At 53.8% G+C, this 23,955-nt stretch overlaps 1 protein-coding gene across 1 annotated transcript; it reads right to left on the bottom strand.

Moving 5' to 3' along the window:
- Positions 1–213: 213 nt before the first annotated feature.
- On the bottom strand, positions 214–18,707 carry CUNH1orf127 (chromosome unknown C1orf127 homolog). Its single transcript, XM_053660133.1, is given in 7 exon segments — positions 214–329; positions 904–1,076; positions 6,161–6,276; positions 10,073–10,216; positions 11,762–11,825; positions 14,778–14,906; positions 18,595–18,707. Coding segments are annotated over 7 exon segments (855 nt in total).
- Between the last annotated feature and the right edge of the window lie 5,248 nt (positions 18,708–23,955).

The raw sequence follows: 23,955 nt of genomic DNA, 5'->3' as shown, positions 1-23,955 counted from the left end.
GGAAACTGAGGCACAGAGGTTCCTGCCCTACCCAAGTCCCCCTAGCTAAGGAGCAAAGGACCAGGACTTGAACCTGTCCAGCTGCAGAGCCTGTGGCCTTTCCCCTGCCCCACGCCTCCCTGTCACATGTGCCAACACACGCTCTGCAGGTGGAAAATCTGCCTGGACCCTGCCCACCCCTCTCCTTTGGACATGGGGTCCCTTGGGGCATGCTCACTCTGGCAAAGGGCCTCTCAGAAGCCCCTCCATGACGTGTGGAAACTCAGGGGGCCTGTGACTTTCAGGGCTGGTTGCCAGTGTGGGCTCTGTCATCTCCTGCTGGGTGTCCCCTGGCCAGCAGGGGAAGGGTCCCCAGGACCAGCCATGCTGGCTGGGGTATGCCCCTGGGAGCCCACGAACTCCAAGTTGGCTGGATCTGTGTGTGGCCCCCACTCAGCCTTCTTCACCAGCCATCTGCAGGCAGCCCCTCCCATGGATGAGGCTGGAGGCTTCCGCGAGGAAGTGGCCAGAGGGTTCTCCTGAAGAGTGCCAGGGGGCTGGTTTGGGCTGGCAGCTGGGCCCTCCACGTGCCCTCTGCCAAGGTCCTGGGGCCCTCCGGTGGGCACTGGGGCCTTGCTGCTGCCACCACGCCTTGGAAGTAGCCCCTGTTAGGGCAGCGACTGTCCTTGGCAGGAGGGTGAGTCCTGGCCCCTCCGTGTCCTTATTTGGTTCTGGGGATGGATGGCAGGACAGGTGCTGTCTGGCCCTTTCCTGGTGGCCCCATGGCCTCCCTTACAGAGGGTACTTCCTGGGCTCTCTGAAGGGACCTGACGCCTATTGAGCCAGGCTGCTCATCAAGTGGCTCATCAATGGCTGGAGCTCCTTGCTGGCCTGTCTAGGCCCCCTCTGCGTGGGCTCAGTTACAGCCACACACCCCTGTGACAACCGCCCCCAGCAGGAGGGGACTTCCTGGAGACGAGGTTGGGTCCTGCTTAGGCCTTAGAGCTCATAGGCCGTCAGTTGGGATAACAGGTGGCCTTGAGACCGGGGCCACTTCACATGGTTTGGACCCCGGAGAGGTGGCTGAGGAGGAGGTGCTGTGGACCCGAGGACTGTGTGGCTGAAGGGGGGCATGTCCGGGGGACCCCACTTTTCCCAGGGAGAAAGGGTGCCTACCCACCAGACGCAGCAGCATCCCCCTGGGTTGTGACCATCAAAAACGTCTCCCATTGCTAAATGTCCCCTGGGAGGCAAAAACACGCCTCCAGTTGAGAAACGCAAGGTCAGAGCGTGGGGATTTTTCTGGCTCTCAGGACAAACGCAGCCCCTAGATACATTTGGTTTGCCCAGGAGAGGATTTCAAATATATTTTTTAAAGATTTTATTTATTTATTTTTAGAGAGAAGGGAAGGGAGAGAGAAAGGGGGAGAGATACATCACTGTGTGGTTGCCTCTCATGCGCCCCCTACTGGGAACCCGGCCTGCCACCCAGGCATATGCCCTGACTGGGAATCAAACTGGCAACTTTTGGGTTTGCAGGCCCACACTCAATCCACTGAGCTATACCAGCCAGGGCCAGGTTTTAAATATCTTTTTAACTAGCAGACAAAATTTTATAACCAGCTCCTCCTGAAGAATCAGACAATTTGGCCACCCTGGCCTGTCTCCCTATGGGAATCCGCTCCAGCTAAGGGAAGGTCTGGTAGCCGCGGGTTCACCAAAGACCCCACTGCTCCCTACTGTCTCCCACAAGGCTTTTCAGCCTTGACCGTCCCACACTTGGATGGTGGGTTTTCTCGCCCTCGCTACTTACTCAGACTCCCTGCCGGACCCCTAGAGGCAGTTTAGTCAGTAACCCCTGCTCCAAAATGAGCAGCCGCTGCAGCTGAAACACCCTCTTGGTTTCTCTCATCCAGGCTGGGCAATGCATTGCCTCCTCTGTCCCTAACATCTTTGATCTTAAATAATGAGAATTTCTCCTATAGGGTTCTAACCACTTGGGCGGGAGGTGGGAGGGGGAGAAGATTAAAAGAGAAAACATCTGTAACCACTGAGTGCTCAGGCAATCTGGGTGCATTAATATTCCAGCATATTAGTCACATATTTACACAGAGAAATGTTCTTTGCCTAAGACATTTCGAAAGAATTCCTAGTGCAATTGCAGTGCAACAAGCGTGTATTAAGTGCTTACCAAAGGCGAGGCGGTTTGATAAGGCCCGCGAAGAGTAAAATGCTAAACGAGACGCAGCCCCTGATTGCCAGCCATTCGCAGACCAGAGGGAGAGACAGGGCCCTGCACTGATAACCAGGATAGGAACAGAAAGAGCTAGAAGCTGCAGGGAGGCACAGGGAAGGTGCGCTGGGAACCGGAGAGGGGAGAGGCTCCTTCCGGCTGCTGGCATTAAATTAATTAAAGGAGGAAGAGAGCTTTCTTTCCCCATATAAATCTTTCCAGAGAGGCCAAAAGTCTCCCTAAAAATGTTCTTATTGCTATGCCTGAATTAGTTTGGTATTTTATTTACTGTCAAGAACCAACCCTCTCTCCAAAGCCCAGGCCGAAGGTCACCTGCTCCTGGGGGGGTCTCCCCCGTCCCTGTTCTCCTTTTTTTAAGTCTCCGGACATTGCTTCTACCCCTTTCCAGGACGGACCCCAGAGGAGAACAAGAACCTGACGGCCTCCATTCCCTCCTGAGCCTCGCGCGGGGCCCTGCCCAGAGTGAGTGCTCAGTGAGCATCGGCTGGATAAAACTCCAGCCCTCCCTTCTCAAAATCGGGAAACTGTTCAAATAAAAACAGCCGAAATGTGTAAAAACTTTCAGGAAACGCTTCCATTTTTAGCAGGCTGTTAGAACTCACCCCCCGCGCCCCCCCCAGCCCCCCCCCCCACACCGCCTTCTACTTTGTTTCTAATTCTGAATTTGGGGCTAGATGTGGTAGGCAGTCCCCCTTTTAATCTTTAAATATAGTTCTGAATATAATTACATTTTTATGCAGCACCGAAACATCATATCCTGGTAACGGGGCATTCTTGCACTGTTAACATCTGAGTTAAATCTCCTCTGCGTCTGTCTTCTATTGAGGACAGTTAGGAAGTCTAAGATGAAAGTCATCGACATCATTTGTGAATTATGCGTATTTCCTCATGCTGTATTTCAATGGTTTTGCTCCTGGTGGTTTCTCGAAGGCCAGGTTGTCTGGTAGCTGGGCTTTCACTGACAAGCCCTTTTTCCGACGCAGATCCCGGCATCCGGGCAGGCAGGGCAGGCACCACGTCGAGAAGAGGAGGCTTCGTCTCAGGTTAATAAATAAGTTGTGTCGCACAGTCCCCTTTGCCGAGGAGCCCGGCCCGTTTGGGAAGCGGCCCGAGGGAGGGAGCCCATGTGACAGTGGTGTGTCCTCGTCCTCAGGCCCCACGGAGCTCCTGCACCCCATCATCCCGTCCTCACGGCAGGTGCCGGTGTTCCCATGTCGCAGATGAGAAACTGAGGGTCACAGAGGTTGAGCGGCTCACCAGGGTCCTGCAGCTGTTGAGCAAATGGATGTGCCCCCTGCTCTCCCCTCCCTGTCACTTTGACTCCAGAGCTCGTGATGTCACCCCTGAGAAAGCTGATGCAGAGAGAACTGTTTCGAAATGGAGTCGGAGCCGCCATCCCAGAGGGAAGGCCTCGCAGGTCTCGCTCCTTGAGACCGTGGAGAGTTAGGACTGAGGACGACAGGCGTCGAACTGGGCCAGGGCGACATTGTCTCCCAAACAACCGTTTGGAAGGCTCACAGGGAGACCTCCTGACCGCAGGCAGCGATGGTCCAGGGCCATCCTTCGGAATCAGTGAAGAGCCACGGATGGCTGAAGAATAACTTAGCCGGTCACACCAGTAGAGACGCCTTCTTTCTTTCTACCTGTGCCATTGCTCCCCTTTCCTTTCTCATGAGGAAGCTCTCCTTCTGAGAGAAGTTCTCTCCCATGCAGAGGATGGGGTGACAGACTCAGCAAGTTCCAGGCTCGGGGCCACCCTATCGAAAGCTGGCTTTCCTGGGGCTCCCTGGGCCACCTGGCATGGCAGTGGGGCAACACGGACTTGGTCGCATGTGGCAGGATGCGCCCTGTGTCCGGTGGCCGTCCTCCCACGGATCTGCTCTCCAGGTCTCTGGCTCCTCGTGGTATCAGCGGCCCAAAGGAGAGAGGGCCTCCGGAAGGGGAAGGACAGCCAATGTCAAAATCGGGACCCTGACCTGGACCCAGAGCACCCCGGCCACCAGAATGCTGACCAACCCAAAGGTCCTGTTTTCCATCTCTGGGAAGGTTCTGGACAGGGACCCGCAGAGAAATTCCAAGCTCAAGTTTTCCTTGATGCAAAAAGCTCTTTTGACCAGAAACCTCTTTTGTCTCTGCTTGGGATTATGAGCCAAGACCTCTGACTCTGGCTGGGGTGACACTGGAATGGAGAAGGACACGTGACAGAAAAATGCATGCTGCGCAGGTGTGCAGACAAAGGGTGGTGGCAGCACCTTAGCCGGGGCCCACTGCCCGGGTTGGTGGCAGGGCAGTATCTGGTGTTTGGCATCACTGCCTGCCCTGGAACCTGGCTGTACAAACGAAGAGGAGAAGGCAGCCACCCCAGCCACCCAGGGGACCCTGTCATGTATGATGGCCCATAAGGACACAGATGCCAGGGCTGCCCCTGAGATGCTGAAGGGGTGCCTCTGCCAAGACTGTCTTTATCTTTGGTGACCCAGCCCTGTGCCCTTCCATTACCAAAGCTGCTCTTAAGAAATAAAGCTCATATCAGTTGTTTACACTTTAGCAAGAGTTTCACTGTGTCAGCCCTCTCACGGGGGCATTTTAAGCCAGCTCTGCAGTTGCTAAATGAAAGCATCTGTCTCCAAATAAAGGGATTTCAAGCATCTTGAGCAAGGAAAAGGAGGTCTGGGGGGCTCGACAAGACCATCCCCAGCACCCTAAACTCACCCGCACCCTGATCACGACATTTGGCCCATGATGAATTCTATACAACATAAAGCCTTAGTCACCTCTGATCTACCCACACAGGCTGAAGCTTTTGATCCACCTAACTTTGCATACGGAGTTCCTTAGAATTTAAATTCCCTGGAGGTAGGAAGTGTTCTTCCAGATTCCAGCCCTCTCTGTGCTACACCCCATGCTGAACGAAAGAGCTCATGCATCTGGCGTCTAGATCCGGGGTCCCAGCCGTTGCCACAGCCCAGAGCCCGAGGAGGGCTGCAGACCCTCTCCCACCTACGTTCCCCTGGTGTTCATGCTAGGACCTCCCGGGAGTTCGAAGACCCCAGTTTAGGGGCCTTCAGTAGATGGTTCCACTTTCGACCAGTGCCCCACACCCCACGTGTATTCCACAAACACACGCGCCCACCAGGGACAACAAACGTCTCTTTGTCCTAAGCCATTCGGAAATGCATGGCCACGGCTAGAGTTAAGAAGGGGGCGGGGGGTGGGCCCGTGGGGGTAAGGTGCCCAGGAGATGGAGGACCACAGAGGGGACTGAGAGACCAATGACGCTGGGAAGGGAGGATGTCAGGGGCACTCCGGGGTCTTCCCGTGGGCAAGTGCTGTCCCTGTCTCCTGGCGGAGCAGCAGGAGCTCCAGGGAGGAGTTCAGCACCTGGCGAGGCAGGAGTGTTCCCCTGTGGCCTCTGAAACTGCTCCTTCCGGAAGCGGAGTCCCTCCACAGGGGCCCCCTCCCACCTCCAGACCAGCCTCTGGACTAAACCCCTAAGCGTCCCAGAGCCCAGGGCAGGGGCTGTTGCTCCAGTGCCACCAGGAAATATTATTCAGCCGGGATATTTTTAGCAGGAAGCGAGCGGGGAGCAAATGTCGTGTGAGCTGTCTTCTCACACACGGCAACTTCGGGCTATTTAAAGAGATGGTAATTATGCTCCTGCCACCTCGATCAGGGATCGGGGTGATCGGGATGCTGAGTGTGTGATTGCAGGAGCCCCTCATCTGCCGTGCCGAGCACTCCATGCTAATGGGGCCCAATTTTCAAAGCCACCTGCCTAAATCTGTCCGGTCTCACAGGTGGACATTTGAATCAGCACCACAGAGGTGGCAAACTGCTCTTTGGGGCTTTGTATCTGCTCCCAACACCAGTCCGAGGGTGCTGCGCTTAGACACCCCCCGGGGCACCCCCAGTAGGGCTGCTGCCCACCCCGATCTGCCTCCAGAAGTGTTGCTTCTGACAGTGGCTGTGGTGGTGGCATTGATGGAGACATCCAATCCCATGAGGCTGGCATCTTCCGGAGAAGCCACCGGCTCCCACTGAAGGGACAGTCACCTTGGGCTCTGGAGAAACAGGACAAAGTCACAGTCTGGCTAAGGAGAGGTAGTCACTAGGGGCTCCAGGAGAAGACACACTTGAGGGACACTCAGGAAGGGGACAAGGCCAAGGGGAGGATGGCAGAACAAGGAGGCGGGGGCAGTAGGCCACTCAGGGAGGATGGCAAACAGAACACTGGGGCTCCTTACCCGTTAAGGAGCAGACCCCTTGCAGGGGGGCTTTGGCACATAGTAGGTGCCCTATGTGTGACCGAAAGAATGAATGCACAGTCATCCCTACTGGCCGTGCCACCCAGACCAGGCACAACTGGAGTCCTTGTTTCCACTTGTTCCACCTTAGTGGGACATCGGCAATTGGGGCCTTGAATAAAGGGGGGGGTGTCTAGACGGTGGGAGTGGGGCAGGAAGAGGTCTCCAGACCCTATTCTAGGAGGACTGGAAGGAGGAGTTTCAGAGAAGACCTGGGGAGGGCAATGCTGACTTCACACAGTCAGAGGGATGTGGAATGGAACAAGGACCACCTCTCTCCAGGAGGCTGCAGAGAACACACCAGGAGCAGCAGGAGCAGTGTTTGGGGAAAGAGCTGTTCCAGGCCTTGCAAAGGAATGAGGCCCCCGTCACTGGAAGGGCCTCAGAAGCCCCCTGCCCAGTTTCCCACCCAGAGCAGAAGCCCCTGGGTTTCCTCTTAGATGGAGCCTCTGGCTGGAGGGCACGAGAAGATGCTTCCAGCCCCAGCTGCCAAGACAAGGGCCCAAGAGCCCTGGTGCTGTCCACCAATACTCCCCAAAGGGTCATAAAAGTCCTGCCTCTGAGTGTTCCCAAACACCTGCTGGCAGAATTTTCCGGAAAGTTGCTCCTGCCCCACCTGTCCACCGGTGCTTCCCAGGGCAGGGACCGGAGACCTGCCGAACAAAGAGGAAACAACCTCTCCCCCAAGTGCAAGCGGTAAGCAAAGGTGAGTGAGTAAACATTTCTGCCAGAGCATAGGAGCGCCGGCAATTACCCCAGCAGGAGGCCGGCTAGAGAGCCGAGCTGCAGGGTTGTTTGCTCATTAAGACAAGAAAATCATTTATGTTCTGGGACTTGAGTGTCAACAGACTCAGGGAAATGTCGTTGCCTCAGCTGCTGCCCTCGCCGACCAAGGGGGCAGCTGGGGTCCTAGGCACAGCTGGCGAGGGGACGGAAGCGATCAGCGCACCTTGGGGAGCGAAGAGGAAGGAATGCGGAGGATGCTTGCTGTTTGGTGAGGAGACCGAGAGAATTCAGCATTTCCCCTTGTCTCCACCAAAGCTGTCCCACTGTTCCCACACCCTTCCCGTCAGTCCGCTGCACCCTGGTGGAAGGCAGGGAAGCCCCTGGAGGCTGGGCTTTGAGTAGGAGGGAAACAATTCTGCTTAAAGAAGGAAAGGAAGACGCTATCAAGTGCGCAGCAAAAACGCTGTGCCCTTTAAGGCCCCACGCGGAGGCTATATTTAGGGCCGAGGACATTCGGCAGGACCTCGGGCAGCCTTCACTGGGAGCAATCGCTAATCACTGCGTTGAGTTTATGGGTGCCCCTGGGCACACTTAACCCAGGGCAATGAATAGTTATTGCACGGCTCCCGCTCGGGGCCTGTGGGCACACTTAAGCGAGCACGCGGATCACTGCGAGTGGGCACAGCTCGGGTACACCCTTGGGCACCCTGCACCTTCAGCGAGGAGAGGCGGACTATTAAATATCTATGTGCCCTGTGCCCACGGCCGCATTTAGCCAAGGGCAAGGCCAGTGAAACGGCTTTAATTAAAACTTAATGCAAGTTCAAGGTGCAGATATGGAAGCAGCGGCTGCAGAAGTTACTAGGAATGAATCAGCCGATTCGATGAGGTTCTCAGGTCGGGGAAGAGGGTGGCGGGGAGGGGAGCTGGGGCAGTGGAGACCTATCTTCCATCGCACGCATGCTGCCCCCTGGGTCTGTGCTCAGGGACGTGGGACACTGCAGGCTCCCATGCCTCCCTTGGGGAAGGATGCTGGGCTTCCAGGCTTCGAGGCAGGTCGCTGAAGACAAAGCAGGCGCCTGGGCTGGAGCGGATCCTGCCTTTCTCAGCAACTCGGCCAAGTGTCGTGTGACACTGTCGCGCAACACTGGCCCCCTGGCGGCAGTTCCCAGAATTACAGGCCCAGGACCCAGGGAGAGGTGACCAGCCACTGAATGTCGAAGAACCTGGTGGCAAGCTTGGGGATCTGGCCAGTAGGGCCATGCAGTTCTTAGAAGGACCAACACCAGGCGTGGCGGTGGTCACTTGTGCCACTAAAAAGGCAAATAGGTAGAGAAAGCTCTGCCCACTAAGTCCCTGCTCCTTGAGGTTTGGAAGCAAAGGGATAGCAGAGGGTCCCCCATCTGACAGAGATGGCAGCGAGTGTGACTCAAGGTTAGAGGAGCTGAACTCTCCGAGCCATGTCCTGGAGACTCTGCCTGCAACCTCACACCTGTTTTCAAATTCAGGCCAGGCGAGGAGAACACAGCTGTAGCCTCTTCCTGGGGCGGGAGTTCCCCTGTTCCCTTAGCGTTGGCACCTGGCATACAGTAGGTACTTAATAAATGCTTGTCGAATGAGTAGTGATGGTCGCAGACAGGCCCCTTGCTCCCGAACTCCTTTCCTCTTCTGTGCCTTCACCCTCCCTCCTCTTCCTCGCCTTGGTCCATCTTCCTGGTACAAGCAGGGGCTGCCCCGCCCAAATTCAGCAAGTCCTTGGAGCCGCACAGTGTTTACAATATTAAAGCCAACTTTTTAAAATTAGGAGATCTTACAGACAATTACGGATGTCTAGTTTCTCTTGAAAGGTTGGGAACTCTGGCCAGAGGGGGCTGCGGCAGAGTGGAGACGGCCCCTCTGCAGGGGTCAGGGTCAAGGGCTGGATCCTCAGCCCCATGCTCTCCCTGGTTCACAGCCGGGCTCTGCCACTTATTGCTGAGGGACCTTGGGCCTGTCGCCTAATCTCTCTCCGCTTAGTTCTCTCATCCGTGGAGTGGGGATTGTATTAGCACCCACTGCATTTTGATATTTGATATCAAATACCGAAGCGATTACAATAGTGCGCAGTAGGGAGCAAGTGGCATAAAGACATGTGTTAAATGAATGAAGATGTGAATAAAATTCTTGGTTGCCTCCTTCGTATGGCTCACTCATTCCTGCTGTGGGTCTGGCCCCTGTGCTCCACTGAGTTTGTAACCTCCCCCATCCCCCCACCCACCACCCCCACCCAAGTCTTGTTTAGCTCCCAGAGGCTCCCCCAGGGCTAGAGAGAAATCAGACTTCAAGGAGCCCATGGGGCTGTGAAGGAGCTCACCACTGGATTTGGGGAGAAGCCCCTGTCTCCCATAAAATGCAGATACTACACCTCATTGTATCCGAGGTCTTTTTACGGCCAAAAGTTTAGAATTTCTTTCCATGACCCAGGGCGAATGAAAACCGTTTTCAACCTGGAGAGAAAGGACACGGTAGTTTTGCAACCTTGGTGTCAGTGACCTGGGCCAGCCACCGTGGGAAGTTGAGAGTAGCAGTTCAGGGACCATCAGCTCTCCAATCCCCGCCAATCCCACCTCCTCCCAACTCGCTCACATAAAGGCCCAATGGAACCAGACACCCAGCCAGTGCCGCCAACTGTCTGGACGAGGACGATGCCACTCTATACCCCCAGCCGCCACCGCTCTGCACAGCCACGCCTTGAGGCTCAGCAGCCTTCTGGAGAGAAGCCTGACCTGGGGTGTCCCCCCGTCCCACCCCAGGCCCCTGAGTCCGGTACCTGCATGAACCTGGGTCAGCAGCGAATGCTCTCTCGGCCCAGCCTGGACGTTAACACTGGACATTTGGTTATGCAGCAGTCACTCTGCTTCAACCTCTTCACCCCGCTTTGAAATATTCTGATTTCTAACCTATAATTTGCTTTCTGGAAGCAGGGCAAAATTCACATGTGCAATGGAAGAGGAAAACACAGTTAATAAGCCGCAATTAGAGGTCAGTGAGTGTTCACAGCAAATATGGTGAACATCACTGCCAGGAAGCTGGCAGTTCTCTCAGAAGACAGCTGAGCGGTGACACCAAGGCGGCTGGGACTTGGAACCTGGGGACCTGACCCCTCTGGGATCCGGCAGTTCAACCCCATCAGGGAAGTCCTTCCAGCTGGGGGTCGTTTGTGGATTTCAGGAAGGCCAGCCCTGGTCAGACAGAACAAAAGTTTGTGCCTGAACAACCCTCAGCAGGTGACGAGCATGCTAACACCTTGTCTCCTTTGGCCCTCACGGTGTCTCATGAGGAAGGCTTTCTTATCCCCATTTTACAGATAAGACAGTTGAGGACCAGAGTAGGTAGATGATGAAGCCAAAGCGTGGATGGGGCCAGGGATGCGATGTCACAGAGGAGGGCAACCGCTGCAAGGAAGAGAAAGAGAAGGGATAGGACAGCCCTGAAATTTCTCCCCCCACCATGGAACGGAACCCCCCTCAAGGGGAACCCTGGGTTTGGTCGGGAAAGGGAGCCAAGGAATGAAGGAAAGAGGAAATGCAGATGAGGAGAAAAAGCAGAGAAAGGGGAAATACCAGGTGTCCACCGGGCAGGCTGCACCCTCTCAGGAGCCAGGCAGGGAAATTCAAGCAACAAGAATGTCCAGGGAATGACAACCCTCTGACCCCCCGACCCAGGCCACCAGCTGCTGACTGAACTGGGGCAGCTCCCTGTCCTCCTGGCCCCCAAAGAAGCATCAGCTCCCACTCTGATGGGTATAAGCCCACCCCTCGAACCCTGGCTCTGAGCCTTCCCCAGCTGCATAGGGCCTGAAGCTCATGCAATTTGGTGGAAGAGCCTCTTAAACAAACACACACACACACACACACACACACTACCTCACTTTTGCTAATTTTACAGTCCTGTGGTCTTGTGACCCCATAAAGGGCCAGAATGCCAGTGAGGGGCCCTGAAGCTCATGCTCCATCAGCTCCAAAGTCAGTTCGCCTCTGTGAATCTGGCAGCACCATTTGGTCACTTCCTGAAGCACCTACTGTGTGCCAGGTCCTAAAGCAAACATTGTGCACGTGCCCCTCTCAACACAGACACTCCCAGACCTAGCAGGAGATGGCTGTGTGTGCAGACACCTTATGCATCAGGGTGGCAGGTGCAACAATAGGGGCAGGTTCAGTGCACAGAGGAGGAAGGCCAACGCTCAGGAAGACTGCCTGGAGGAGGAGGCAGCATCCAAGCTGGGCTAACTAACATGCCTGGTGGTCTTTTGAGATCTATGCCCTGCAACTCTGAAAGAGCGGATCCTGGGTCTAACCCTTCCCTTTGTCTCTCTCAGCTCCGTTTCTGCAGAGGGATAAGGGTGCAGTGCTTCCTTTCTTGACCCCTGTGCTTAGGCTTAGCTCCTTCTGTCTCTTAGAATGGAAACCTCCTAAGAGGCATTGTAAGTGTCCCTATAGGAACTATTTCCCAAACCCACCTCTTTCTGCACAAAGTGGGCCAAGTGTCAGGCTTGGAAAATGAAGTGATCACCAGGATCAGAATACAGAAGCAGTCACATTTGGGGGAGAGAAGGAGAAGGAGAAGAAGAAGAAGAAAGAAGAAGAATCATCATCATCTGAGAGGTCAGGGGCCCTCAGGGGCCCCGTAAAGAGTAAGGACAGAAATGTGAGTTGAACCTGCTGAGGCCGCTTCGCTGTGAGGTCAGAAGCCTCAGACCCTCACACATAACTGAGGCTGCTGTGCCTAGAAGCGTCTTCCATGGAGAAGGTAAAAACAGCAGTAATGGGAAGAGACCTGGAAAGGTCTACTACACCTGCAGGTAATTCCTTTAGTTCCACCTTCAGGATAGACCTGGAGTCCCACCCCTTCTCCCCTCTTGGGTCCCTGGCTGGGTTTTTGCAGCTGCCTCGTCTCATCTGCTGGCTTCTTCCCTCACACCACACAGCAGCCGGGGGAATCCTTTTCAAAAATAGGTCAGATCACATTCCTCCTTTGCCTGAACCTCTCCATTCTTCACTCCTGGAGAAGCCAAAATCCTGCAAGCCCCACTGATTTAGCCCCTCCCTCCCCTCCCCTCCCCTCCCTGCCTTAGCCCCTCCCCTTCCATCCCCTCACTGACCTCCCTCTACTCCAGCCACACTGTTTTTTCCCAAGCCTGCCAGGCACACTCCTGCCTCAGGGCCTTTGCACGGACTGTACCCCCTGCCTGGAGCTCCCTTACTTTAGATGCCTGCCTGGCTCACTCTCCTAACTCTTTCAAGGCTTTATGCAAATGTTGTCTTCTCAATGAGACCCATTCTCTTATCACCTTCGTCTGATCCCCTGACTGCTGTGCCACTTATTACTTTCTAACCTGCTTTCTAATTTACTTATTTATTTTATTCGTGCAGTCTTTCCCCACCCACGTCAGCCCCCCCAGGGGGGCTAGGAGTCTCTGTTTGGTTCATCACTGCCTCCCTAGTGCCCCGAGCAGCCTCCAGTGTCGGGCGCAAAACAAACTTGATTCGCATTGGCCAAATGAGCAAAACAGAAGGAGGGACACCTCTGGGTAGAGAGATTACGGGTCATTTTTATGATCTTCTTGGGACTTTCTCTAGTTTCCATAGTTATCTTGTGTTGCTTTTAATTTCATTTAAAAATTGTCTAAATTACAGTTTACAGTTACTATTATCTGGTATTTGTTGCATTGCTTTTGTCACGATTTTATAGAAGTGATTTTTAACAAACCATAGAAATGATCCCTGAAAGTACAGTCTTTCTAGAAGTGATTTTTAAAGCTCACAGTTTCGCTGGCAAAATCCTTGACGCGACTGCATATTTGATGGGAGAGGAAAGTGCCTCTTTTCAGGACGCCCCTCTGGAAGACTTTTCGTGGGGGGTGGGGGGTCCCTGGCCACACGCTTTCCTTCTAAAAATGCGTCGCTTCCACCTCTATCTTTAGCAAGAGATCAAGGCCCAGCCTGTGGCCCAGGGACGCTCTGAAAGGCGGGCAGCCGCCGGGGAAATAAAGCGTCTCAGCCTGCGGTGCACATTGACCTGGATCGTTTCAGCTTTGCGTTCACGTTTGCACTTTGTAAATATTTGCCCGGCGTCCCGCTGCTCACACCTGCTTGCTGCCCCCTCAAGTTTATGGAAGGCAGCGGGCACCGCCGTTTTCCGTCCCCACCTGGTGCTACGGCGCTGCCGCGCTGCCGCCTGAAATAAAAACGCGCGGGAAAGCCACAGGTGTCGCTGACAGCGCCTAAAACTAATGGCCTGTGGCTGGCCGCTGTGACTAATTCTCTGATTATTGACTTTATGATTTTACGCTTAAAACTTCTTTATAATAACACACAGAAATGTTTAATGGGCTCTATCCAGAGCCATAAAAATTACTTATTGAACAAGCGTTTTAAAACTATTAATCTATTGTTTTCCATTAATAACGGCTCTCCAAAGAACCAGCGACAGCTTAATGTATCCGCCGAGTTTCTCTTCAAAAAGCCGCCTTTTAATACATAAATGCTGCTCCCAGAACATCACCTGCTGGCTGGCCATCCGGCAGCTGACCCTCCCAGGATGGATTCAGGCCCCGCCAGCCCCTGAAGGTGCTTTGGGGGCTTCCAGAGTGAGCAGCAACTCCGGGAGGTTTTCCCAGTCTCGAAGAGAGACCATAAAGACCCCCTCCTCAATTTCTCTATTTTTGTGCAAAAGAGAAGAGGAATCACAAGGACCCGTTCTGCTCCCCTGGATGGAAAACAGAGAGAAGCAGGCAATTTGCACATCTCTCTACTCTTGTTCCTTCTGGAAGTTTCTGGGTAACCACCTGGTGGTACCCTGCCCCTTCCCATTTTTTCTTTTGGCAAGCCCATGGCTGAAGGGTCCCTGTGATACTATTCTGATACTATTTCTGTGTGTGTGTGTTTTGCTATTTTAGGTGTGCAATTCCCCCACCAAGCGTGAGATGGCCCCCACTTCGCTTGTGTAAAAATCATCCCTTTCACCCCCACAGCCATGTTTTTCCAGGTAGTTTGGGTTTCGGAGCATATCGGCCCCAGAAAGTCACTTCTTCTAGGGTTTCGAGCTGTTTGTTCATTCAGCAAATACTTGCTGAGTGTCTACTATGTGCCAGGCAGTGTTCTTGGTTCTGGAGAGAGAGCAGTAAGCCAGAAACGGCCAGGCCTCACCTCCACAGACCTACTGTCTGCAGGGAGCACAGACGACAAGCAGGTGAACAGTCGTAGAAGATCATTTCAAGGAGCGATGAAGGCCGAGAAGCGAATGGAACAAGATATGACAGGGTGGCGTGGGACCACCTGAGACAGAGTCAGGAAGTCTTCTTGGAGAGGGAGCCTTTGAGCAAAGATCTGAATGACAGGAAGGAACCAGCGGTGAGAAAGGGGGGAGGAGCTTTCCAGGCAGGGGAAAGGCAGTGCAAAGGCCCTGGGGCGAGGTACACATACGGGCATCTCTCCTCAGGTGGGGGCCCTGCCCAGCCAACCACTGTCCCTTGCCTGGCAATCCCAGGATTCTGCCTCAAATCCTCTGCGTGGCTCCTGGGGACCCACAGGGCCATGTGGTCTGAGAAGCAGTTGTCCAACAAGGTACTCCCGAGAAGGAACGAAGGACTTCTGCTCCCAGCCCTGTTCCAGTGGAATGGTAAAGAGGTGCGCGCAGGAGTCCTGGTGTCACAACTGAGAGGAACCCTCTCCTCCATGCAGAGGACACAGTTCGCAGAATGTCAGAGGGCAGATGTGTTACCATGTGGCTTCTCAAACTTCGTGGGCCTACAGGTCGCCTGGGCGCCTTTTAAAGGACAGATTCTGATGCAGTAGGTCCAAGATTCAGCAACTCAAACCAGTCCCTGGGTGGTGCCGGGCTGCTGGTTCACGGACCACGTTTCGAGCAGCCAGGTGCTAAATGTGTTTAAATCCGGCTGCTGTGTTTTACAGGGGAGACAGGGAGTGAAGCGACTTACTGGTAAGAGTGAGTCCAAGCACCTGGGTTGAATCCCACTCCTGGGTTTGAATCCAGTGTGTGTGTGTGGGGGAGGGGTACCTGTTGCTTAGTGTCTGTTTCTTTCTGTGTGTGATTTATCATGGCAGTGATAATGATAATGATGGTGCTGGTGCTGGTGGTGGTGATTGTGGTGATGGTGGTGTTGATGGGGTGGTAGGATGATGAGGAGGATGGTGGTGGTGGTGGTGGTGATTGTGGTGATGATGGTGGTGATTGTGGTGGTGATTGTGGTGGTGATGGTGGTGATGGTGGTGTGATGATGAGGATGGTGGTGGTGATGGTGGTGATGGTAATTGTGGTGATGGTGGTAGGAAGATGAGGCTGGTGGTGGCGGTGGCGATGATGGTTTTGGCGATGGTAAAGACCCCACTGGGTGGATGTGAGACGTGAGTGAGCTGACGTGCACCCGCTCTGTACAGTACGGTGTGCTCTTACCCGAGACTGTGCCTAGAGATGACAGTTCTTATTATGATGATAATTACTGTCACCCAAAAATGAAAGGACTTGTTTATGGTCACAGAGCCCAGGATCAGACACCTAAACACCCCCACCATTCAATTTCAGCTCTTCACAATGTCACACTAATTAGAGTGTCAGAGAAATCGAATAAATGTTGGAATGTACATGACCCTGAATCAATACTGAATTCAAGGCCATGTTCTTCTGCTGGTAAAAGAGGGACACCTGACCCCCGGCAGGCCTCAGGGTCACCCTTGTGGACTCAGTGTCCATTGTCTAAGAGAGTCAGTGGAGGAAATGAGGACTCTGGCCTGAATCTGCAGAGCAGAGATGCACGACAGTGAAAGGCAGTTTGAACAACGCGAATCGGCCCTGGGTAGAAACTTGTTTACAAGTCCCTCCATACAAGCGGAGCAGAGGCAGGCCATACACCCTCAGAGCTTGGTGGCTCAGCTGAAGACTCCAGGCAGAGAGCACCACCTGAGCACAGGCCAGAGGTGACAAGCAGCCTGCGGTGTCCCATGACACCTACCTCACCCCCGCGGACCCTACCCCTAATCCAGTCTCCAGGCAGCAGCCAGGAAGGATCCTAAAAAGTAAACAGGCCCTAGCTGGGTGGCTCACTTGGTTGGAGCGTTCCCCCTCCTCCCCACTCACCAAAAGGTCGCGGATTCAATTCCGGGTCAGAGCACATACCCAGGTCGCAGGTTTGATCCCCAGTCGGGGCGTATACAGTAGGCAACAGATCAATGTTTCTCCCTCACATCGATGTTTCTCTCTCTCCCCACCCCGCCTCCCTTCCTCTCTCTCTCTGAGCATATCCTTGGGTGAGGATAAAAAATGTAAGCAAGATCATGTCAGTCCCAGCTCAGAACCATCAATGGCTCCCTGCTGCCCTTGGAATAAAATCCAAACACTTCCACAGCCCCTGTAGCCCCGCCCACCTCCCTGTGCTCTTCCAGCATCTCACCGCGGCCGAGCTGATCTCTTCTGCCCCTCTGTTCCCTCCGCCTGAAACACTGTTCCCCATTCTTCACATGGTGGGCTCCTCTTCATCCTGTAGGTCTCAAGATTCAGAGTCACCCGCTCCGGGAGTCCCTCCCTGACCGCTCCCACCTATTCTCTCCCCTGGCTCTGTGTTTGTCTCCTTCCGGGCTCACATCACAGCTGGAAATTATGCTTGCTAGTGGTTCACGAGACGCCTGCACACTTCTCCCACCCGAGTGAAGACAGGCACCGTCAGCTTGTGCCCTACGTAAGGGAAAAGAGCTAGGGAAGGGCAGGGGCTCTGTCTGTCTCGTTCACACTCGACTCTCGAGGCCCTTCCATTGACCTGCGCCTGGCACACAGTAGCTGCTCAGTAAATATTTTTCCCAGTAAGTAGCTGTGGCTGGATCCCAGCACGCCCAGGAGAGGGGCGTGATGGAGGTGGTAAGGATCTGCTGACTGGCCTATTTCATTTCTAACACACAAGTAATGAGCTCCAGAGAAGGTACACAGTGTCTAACGTATCCACACAGCACCCAGCACCTTGCCCAGGGCCTGATACCCACAGACGCCTGATAATTGTGTATCGAGTACGTCATTATTTCAAGTACCCTGGAGTTTCCTGGAGTCACGCGGGAACAAGAAGCGGCCACTGCCGTAGAACCTTATTGGCTAGGACATAGTTCCCCAAACAGAGCTCTGCCCGGGCCCTCTAAGGGCACAGAGCTCACCGAGATCTTCCATTAAACACACTCTGGACGTGACGTACCGGAAAATGGAGAAATAGAGGGAGGGGGAAGCTCACCTCCTGGGTTAGCGTCTCTCTCATCAGAGGCATTAAAACTGCCAGGAAGAGCACAGAGGACGGGGCCCTGGACTGGGACTGTCGGGCTCTGGGTGTCACTCTGCAACCAGACAGGTCATTCAACCACCTCCAGATGCCCTTTTGTCTTCCGAAAAAAAAAATGGGCACATGCGCATTAAAGGGTTAACCTCACCTGTAAAAAGGTTTGGGCCTTTGCCCCCAGCTCCTGGAAGGTAAATTCTAAGCCCTTGGAATATGTCCCGTGGTCCGTGTCTCTGTTTGCCTGCGGGCCTTGGCCACACTGGGCAGTCCGCGCTGACAATGTGATTTGCAGCCTTGTACTGCGTGGTATCACCTCCGTCCCTGAGGGGCTGGGACTAAAGGTCGACTGTGCAGACGGTCGACCGCGCCTCTGTGACGGGCCCCTGGCAGAAAGCCCGGGCACCGAGGCTCCCGTGAGTTTCCCTGATGGGCAACTTCCCTCTGGCACCGCATAGCAACGTTTGGGTCAACAAAACGGACACACACACTCGGGTCATCCCATCAGATTACAATGGAACTGAGAAATTCCTGTCGCCGAGTGACGTCAAAGCCATGGTAACATCCTGGTGCAGCACACCCCCCCCCCCCCCGTGTTCGCAGCGGTGTGAAAAAAGGGTCCGTATGGTTGCATATGGCACATAATGCTCAATAACAAAAATAAATGGCTTTGTTACTGGTTTGTGTATTTCCTATTCTATACTATTTTAGTATTTTTAGAGGTAGACTCTTTCTACTTATTATTAAAGTGTGCTGTGAAATCGTATGTTGGGTTACAGCAGCAGCCTCCTATGTCTCGTGTTTACCGCGTCTCTCGATTGCATCATTCTCTCTTGTGATTGATTTAATCTCGTGCCGTTTTGTTCAGGAACACACCATGCGGGCTCGTCGCCTGGGAGCGGCAGGCTGCACCGCGCAGCCTAGGTGTGCAGTGGCCTGTACCGTCCAGGTTTGTGTAAGCACGCTCTGTGATGTTCACCCAGCAATGAAATCGCCTAACAATGCAATTTCTCAGAACCTACCCGTTGTTGAGCGGGGCGTGACTGTATGTTGTCACCCGTTGCTGCTGGGAGGAGTCCGCAGCGTTGGCACGACCCCGCTGGGAAAGGACAGCCGGAAGCTTGTTCCTGGGCATCCCCTGGATTCTGCCCTGTGCCCCTCCCTCTGCCCTTGGCTGATTTCAATCAGCGTCTTCTCACCGTCGTGAACTGTAAACAGGAGGGGAATGGCTTTTCCGAGTTGTGTGTATCCTTCTAGTGAATTATGGGGACCTGAGGGTGGTCTTGGAAACCCTTGAACTTGAAGGTGGTGCCCAACGCGAGGGTGCTCTTGGAAACTCCTGCACCATGCTGCACGATGCAGGCACTGTCCTTGTTGGGTATCGGGAAGAAGAAACGAGATGATCCTGGCAAAACCCTGGGCAGGGGCCTGGCCCGGAGTAAATGTTCAGAGAGCACATGCTGTTCCTCTAGAGGCTCGGTGCAGAGACTCTCGAGCACGCCTGCCCGGCCCTGAATCCTGGCTCTACCACTCGCTGCTGTGGAAGCTGAGGTGAGTTGCTCCCTCCCCTGGGCCCTGCTTCCCTCACCCAAAGTCGTGCTGTCGTAGGATAAGTTCGCGGACACGGATCCCTAGAAGCAGGCCCGGTGCACAATGCACCCTCCGCACGCTCTTTTACTATGGAAACAGTGCTGACCTCGGAGTCTGAGGGTCCTGGGCCCGACCCTAGTCCGGGCACCAGCGCCTGGCCTCCCAGAGTCCCATTCCCTGGTTGGGAGGATGAGAGAAATATCCAGGCTCCCACAGAAAGCCCTCTCACTTCTGAATTTAGCCGATATCACTAGGTTGCGTATCAGTCAGCTCAGGCCAAAGCCTGGCCCTCGCCGTGAAAACCCGATTCACTCACCTGTCAGAGACGTCCAGTGCAGGGCCGGGCCCGGCCTCGTCGGACCAGCCGGCGAGGATCCAGGGGAGCGGCAGGGTCGAACCCAGACAAGACAGCCGGCCTTGCGGGAGCAGAGGGACAGAGAAGAGGGTGCTATCTAACACCCCACCCTCGGCTGCTTCTGACCCACCTCCCTTGACTCAGTCCACAATTACGTTCTGGAGTGTCTACTCCACACAGCGACCAAGATAGGAGGGAAAGACTCAGCAAAATCAAGCAAAGAAATAAACGAACAAAGTAATCTCAGATGCTGATCCAGCTCTGAGAGAAGTAAAACACAGCACCCTCACCGGTGTGGCTCAGGGGGGTAGGTGTCTTCCCACACAACGAAACGTCGCTGGTTCGATTCCCAGCCAGGGCACATGCCTGAGTTTGGTCCCCAGTCGGGGTGCTTAATGAGAGTCCAGGGATCAATGTTTCTCTCCCTTGCCCTCTCCCTTCCTTCCCCTCCAAAAAGTTTGGGTCGGGGAAGGTCAGTGTTAAGAAATGATTTTTTTTAAGAGTAATGTCATGACTCTCATACAGATAAAAAAAAAAAACACCTGTATTAATGAGTTTATTTAAGTCATTATTAATAGGGAACCAGGCAAACGCCAGAGCCAGTTTAAAGAAAAAAATCAAAGAGCAGACACAGCCACACAGAAGGAGTGTTCAATGGATTTGCAAATGGCTGGGAAGGGGCTGTTTTCCCAGAAGGGGCTGAAGTCAGCTGAGCTCCCCTCCAGCCCCACCCCCCGCCCCCACTCAATTTGCACATCCAAAGTCGGGACTCTTTGCATTGCGGTGTGTTCTCTACAGCTTAGAGCACTGCACAACAGCTCGGAGGCCGCCAGGGCCTGGGATCGGAGAGCAGGAAGGGTGTCTGCTGAACAATGAGTTCTCCACGGGAGACAATGAAGTCATCATTTTCTGTTTATTCCCAGTTTCTTTACGTCAGGGAGGACATCGCTGAGAGTCGACCTCTGAGTCAAGATGGTATTTCGGGGAGTCCCACGCAAAGATCTGGAGAGAGGCATTCCGGCAGAGGGAGCTATGGATGCAATGGTCCCGAAGTAAGAATGAGTTTGGCGTGTTGAAGGAACTGCAAGAATGTGGGTGGGGCTGCAGCCAGTGACCAAGGGGCAGGTGGTGGGCACGAGGTGAGAGGGGCCAGCAGGGACCAGAGCAAAAAAAGGGCAGACTGAGATTTCATCCTCAGAGGGAAGGGGAGCTCTGGAAAACTCTGAGACAGGATCCCACCTACCTTTTAAACGCATCTTCCTGCAGCTGTTTAAGAATGATTGTAGACAAGAGCCTAGACTTCTCGAAAAGAAATTTTCCTTAGGGGACTTCAGGGAACAATCCTGCAGCCAGGATTGCCTATCACAGGGAGACCTGCTGGGATGCGGAACAGTGAGAAAACCCCGCCTCCTGGTGGGGAGGAGTGGTTCAGCCCCTTCAGGAACCTCACAGAAGCTACTGAAAAGGGACACACCTCTTCTCTATGCCCTCCAGGAATTCCACTCCAACAGAAACGTGACCACATGGGCATCAAAAGACATGCCTGAGATTGCTCCCCATGGCACTATTATTTCCTTAAACTGGAAACTGCTCAAATGCCCATCAACAGCAAAATGAATACAGCGGTCCCTCCGTCCAGTGGACTCCTCACTGGGCTGGATAGAAAGGAATGAACAACTGATGTGCAGAACAAGGTGGATGAATCTCAGAAACATGTTGATTGAGTGAAAGAAACCAGACACAGAAAAGGGTGCATGTGTATACTTTTTGGTTACATGTACAGGAAGTTCAGAAGCAGACAAAGCTAGCCTTTGGGTCTGGAGATCCGTGTAGTGGTTGCCTTTAGGGAGGGAGGCCGGGGCAATGAATGGTTGGGAAGAAGGGCTTCCAAGGGGCCGAGGTTGCATTTCTTGTCCTGGGCATCCAAAAGGTGTTTGCCTCGGAATCGGCCCCGCACTGGAGGTGAGGGGACACGGAAGTGCTCTGAAATGTGTCTCCAAAATTACTAGATTTCTTCAACAGAGACTGTGCTGTCCGGGGTACGCTTCCGGGTTATTTTCTTCGGTGTACCTTTCCTCATCTTTGAGCCACTTTACAACTCCAGAAGTTGTTGAACACCTGATAATACTGCAGATGATTTTTTTTTCCAGAAAAATGCACCCTGCGCCCAGCAGAGTTGCAGGTGGTTACCGGCCTGTAGTTGCAGAAGAATCCCGCATCCGTGAAGCGAACTCACCCCAGCATTCCTGACAGCCTCTGTGTCCGCTCTTGATGATGTTTCCAGCAGATTGCTACGACTGTAATGTATCGGCTCCCTCATTAGTTAATGAGTTAAATAAAATCTCTGACATGTGTTCATTTTATATTTGTATGGAAGTCATGATTCTATTCTTTTTTTTTGTAATGCTCCTTATTAAGATCTATATGTTTTTTTGGCCCTGGTTGGGTAGCTAAGTTGGTTAGAGCATCATCCTGATATATCAGGGTTGTGGGTTCGATCTCCAGTCAGGGCACAGGCAAGATCAACCAATGAATACATGGATGAGTAGAACAACAAATCTCTCCCCACCCTCCCATTCCTCTCTAAAATCAATAAACTTTTAAAATGCCCTTTCCTTTAAACAATCTACATGTTTTCCTGTATGTGTTAAACTTCAGTTAAAAACAGTTAAATTTAAAACGGCAGAAAAGGGCGCTGCGGTCCAGCGAAGGCTGCTGACATCAAGCCCTTGAATTTCCGCCTGGGACGTACTGGCACAACTGCCAAGACCCTCAGTCCCACCAGAGTGGGCTGACGGAGGACGACGGGGCACTTTCTGGGCTGGAATCTGAGCCCGACCTGAGCCTGCGGGCAGGAGCAGCAGGAGGCTGCCGGCTGCCTAACTCCATTCACTGAATTCGGAAGCCACAGCAGGAGGCAGCTGATGGCCACTCCTCCAGGGACAGCTGGGATCCTAACTCGCTGCGGGCTTTCCTGGTTCCCAGCAGGGGGATAAATCAGGAAGGAGAAGCAGCGGCAGGCATTTAGCACCGTCCCCAGCACGGAATTCCTGCCTCTGCCGTCTTATTCAGGGGAGCCGGGCAAAGGGACCTCGCAAGAGGCCACGGTGCCCAGTGAGTGGTGAGCGACTACCCTCCTTCGGCACCTGCTCCAACACTCTTCCTTGAGCTTCTGAGCCCCATCAAGATTGACAGGCCGTTAGGATTTGAAAGATGTGAGTTTGGGTTTTGTTCCCTCACTTCTGCCACCCAGCTGAGGCCGACCCTTAGCTTGGGAGGAATGACATCCATCTCCGAAGCTGAGCCCCTGCCCCCACCCCACATCCTTGAGAAGCGGAGGGGACCCACGGTTGAAGGGGGCCAGGTGGGTGAAACGCGGGCCTCCTCCTCACCGCCCCCCCAGCTTCTCCTTCAGACTTACAGACCTCACAAAAGCCCCAAGTGACCTGCCAACCCCTGGGGAAGTGGCAACAACCAGCTGTTGTCCATGTTCAAGTCCATCCTCAGAGGCCTCACTTCCCACTCCCAGGAGTTTTTCAAAGCTTTTCTTTCTTTCTTTCTTTTTCTCTCTTTCTAAAGATTTTTTTTATTTATTTATTTATTTATTTATTTATTTTTAGAGAGAGGAGAAGGGAGGGGGGAAGAGAGGGAGAGAAACATGGATGTGTGAAGTGTGAGAGACATTGACGGCACCCAACTGGGGACCCAGCCCACGCCCCAGGCATGTGCCCTGACTGGGAACTGAACCAGTGGCCTTGAAGTTCGCAGGCACTGAGCCACACCAGCCAAGACTTCAAAGTGTCCATTTCTTAAAAGTGGGCCACCGCTGGAGAAGGAGGCAGCAATCCCGATGCTAAGGAAAATGAGCTTTCTCTCCTGTCCTCACAATTCAACAGCCTGTGGCCAGTACCCCCGTCACTGGAAAACTTGACATCAAGCCTCTCGCGGTAGCCTTTAGCCCTTACTTGTTTTAAGGACCCTTGTAAGTAAAGCAAGGAGTGTTCCGTTTTCTTCCAACGGTTTGGAAATCCTTCCCAATGTCAGATTCTGGGAGCCTGAGGAAGGTGGGAGCAGCTGCGGCTGGACGTCACCCCAGAAGGCCAGCCCCTCCCGAAGCTGGACTTCAGGGCCTGGACTTCAGGATTCTGAGGGAAAGTACTCGGTTTCTGGTCCAAGGAGTGCGGGGGTGCTCCACCCTCCACCAGCCTCTCTGAATTCCCACGGTAACCAGGTGAGAGCTTTTTGGAGGGCCCGGATAAGGGACACTTACTGGACTATAGCTGGGGACCCCTGCATGCTCAGGCGCCGCAGCTCTCTCCCACCCAGGACGAATGTATCCAGAAGCAGTTCCAAGAGTATAAACGAAAGGTCAGCCCGGGCCGCCCCCCTCACCACCACCTCCCCTCCAGGGCTGGTCCCAAGGGTTGCTCAGGAAGCA

Source organism: Artibeus jamaicensis, unplaced genomic scaffold (genome assembly GCF_021234435.1).
Source record: "Artibeus jamaicensis isolate MK-2021 breed Jamaican fruit bat unplaced genomic scaffold, CSHL_Jam_final scaffold_847, whole genome shotgun sequence".
Taxonomy (NCBI): Eukaryota; Metazoa; Chordata; class Mammalia; order Chiroptera; family Phyllostomidae; genus Artibeus; species Artibeus jamaicensis.
The sequence above is the reverse complement of the archived record's forward strand: the minus strand, read 5'-3'. Positions and strand labels throughout refer to the sequence as shown.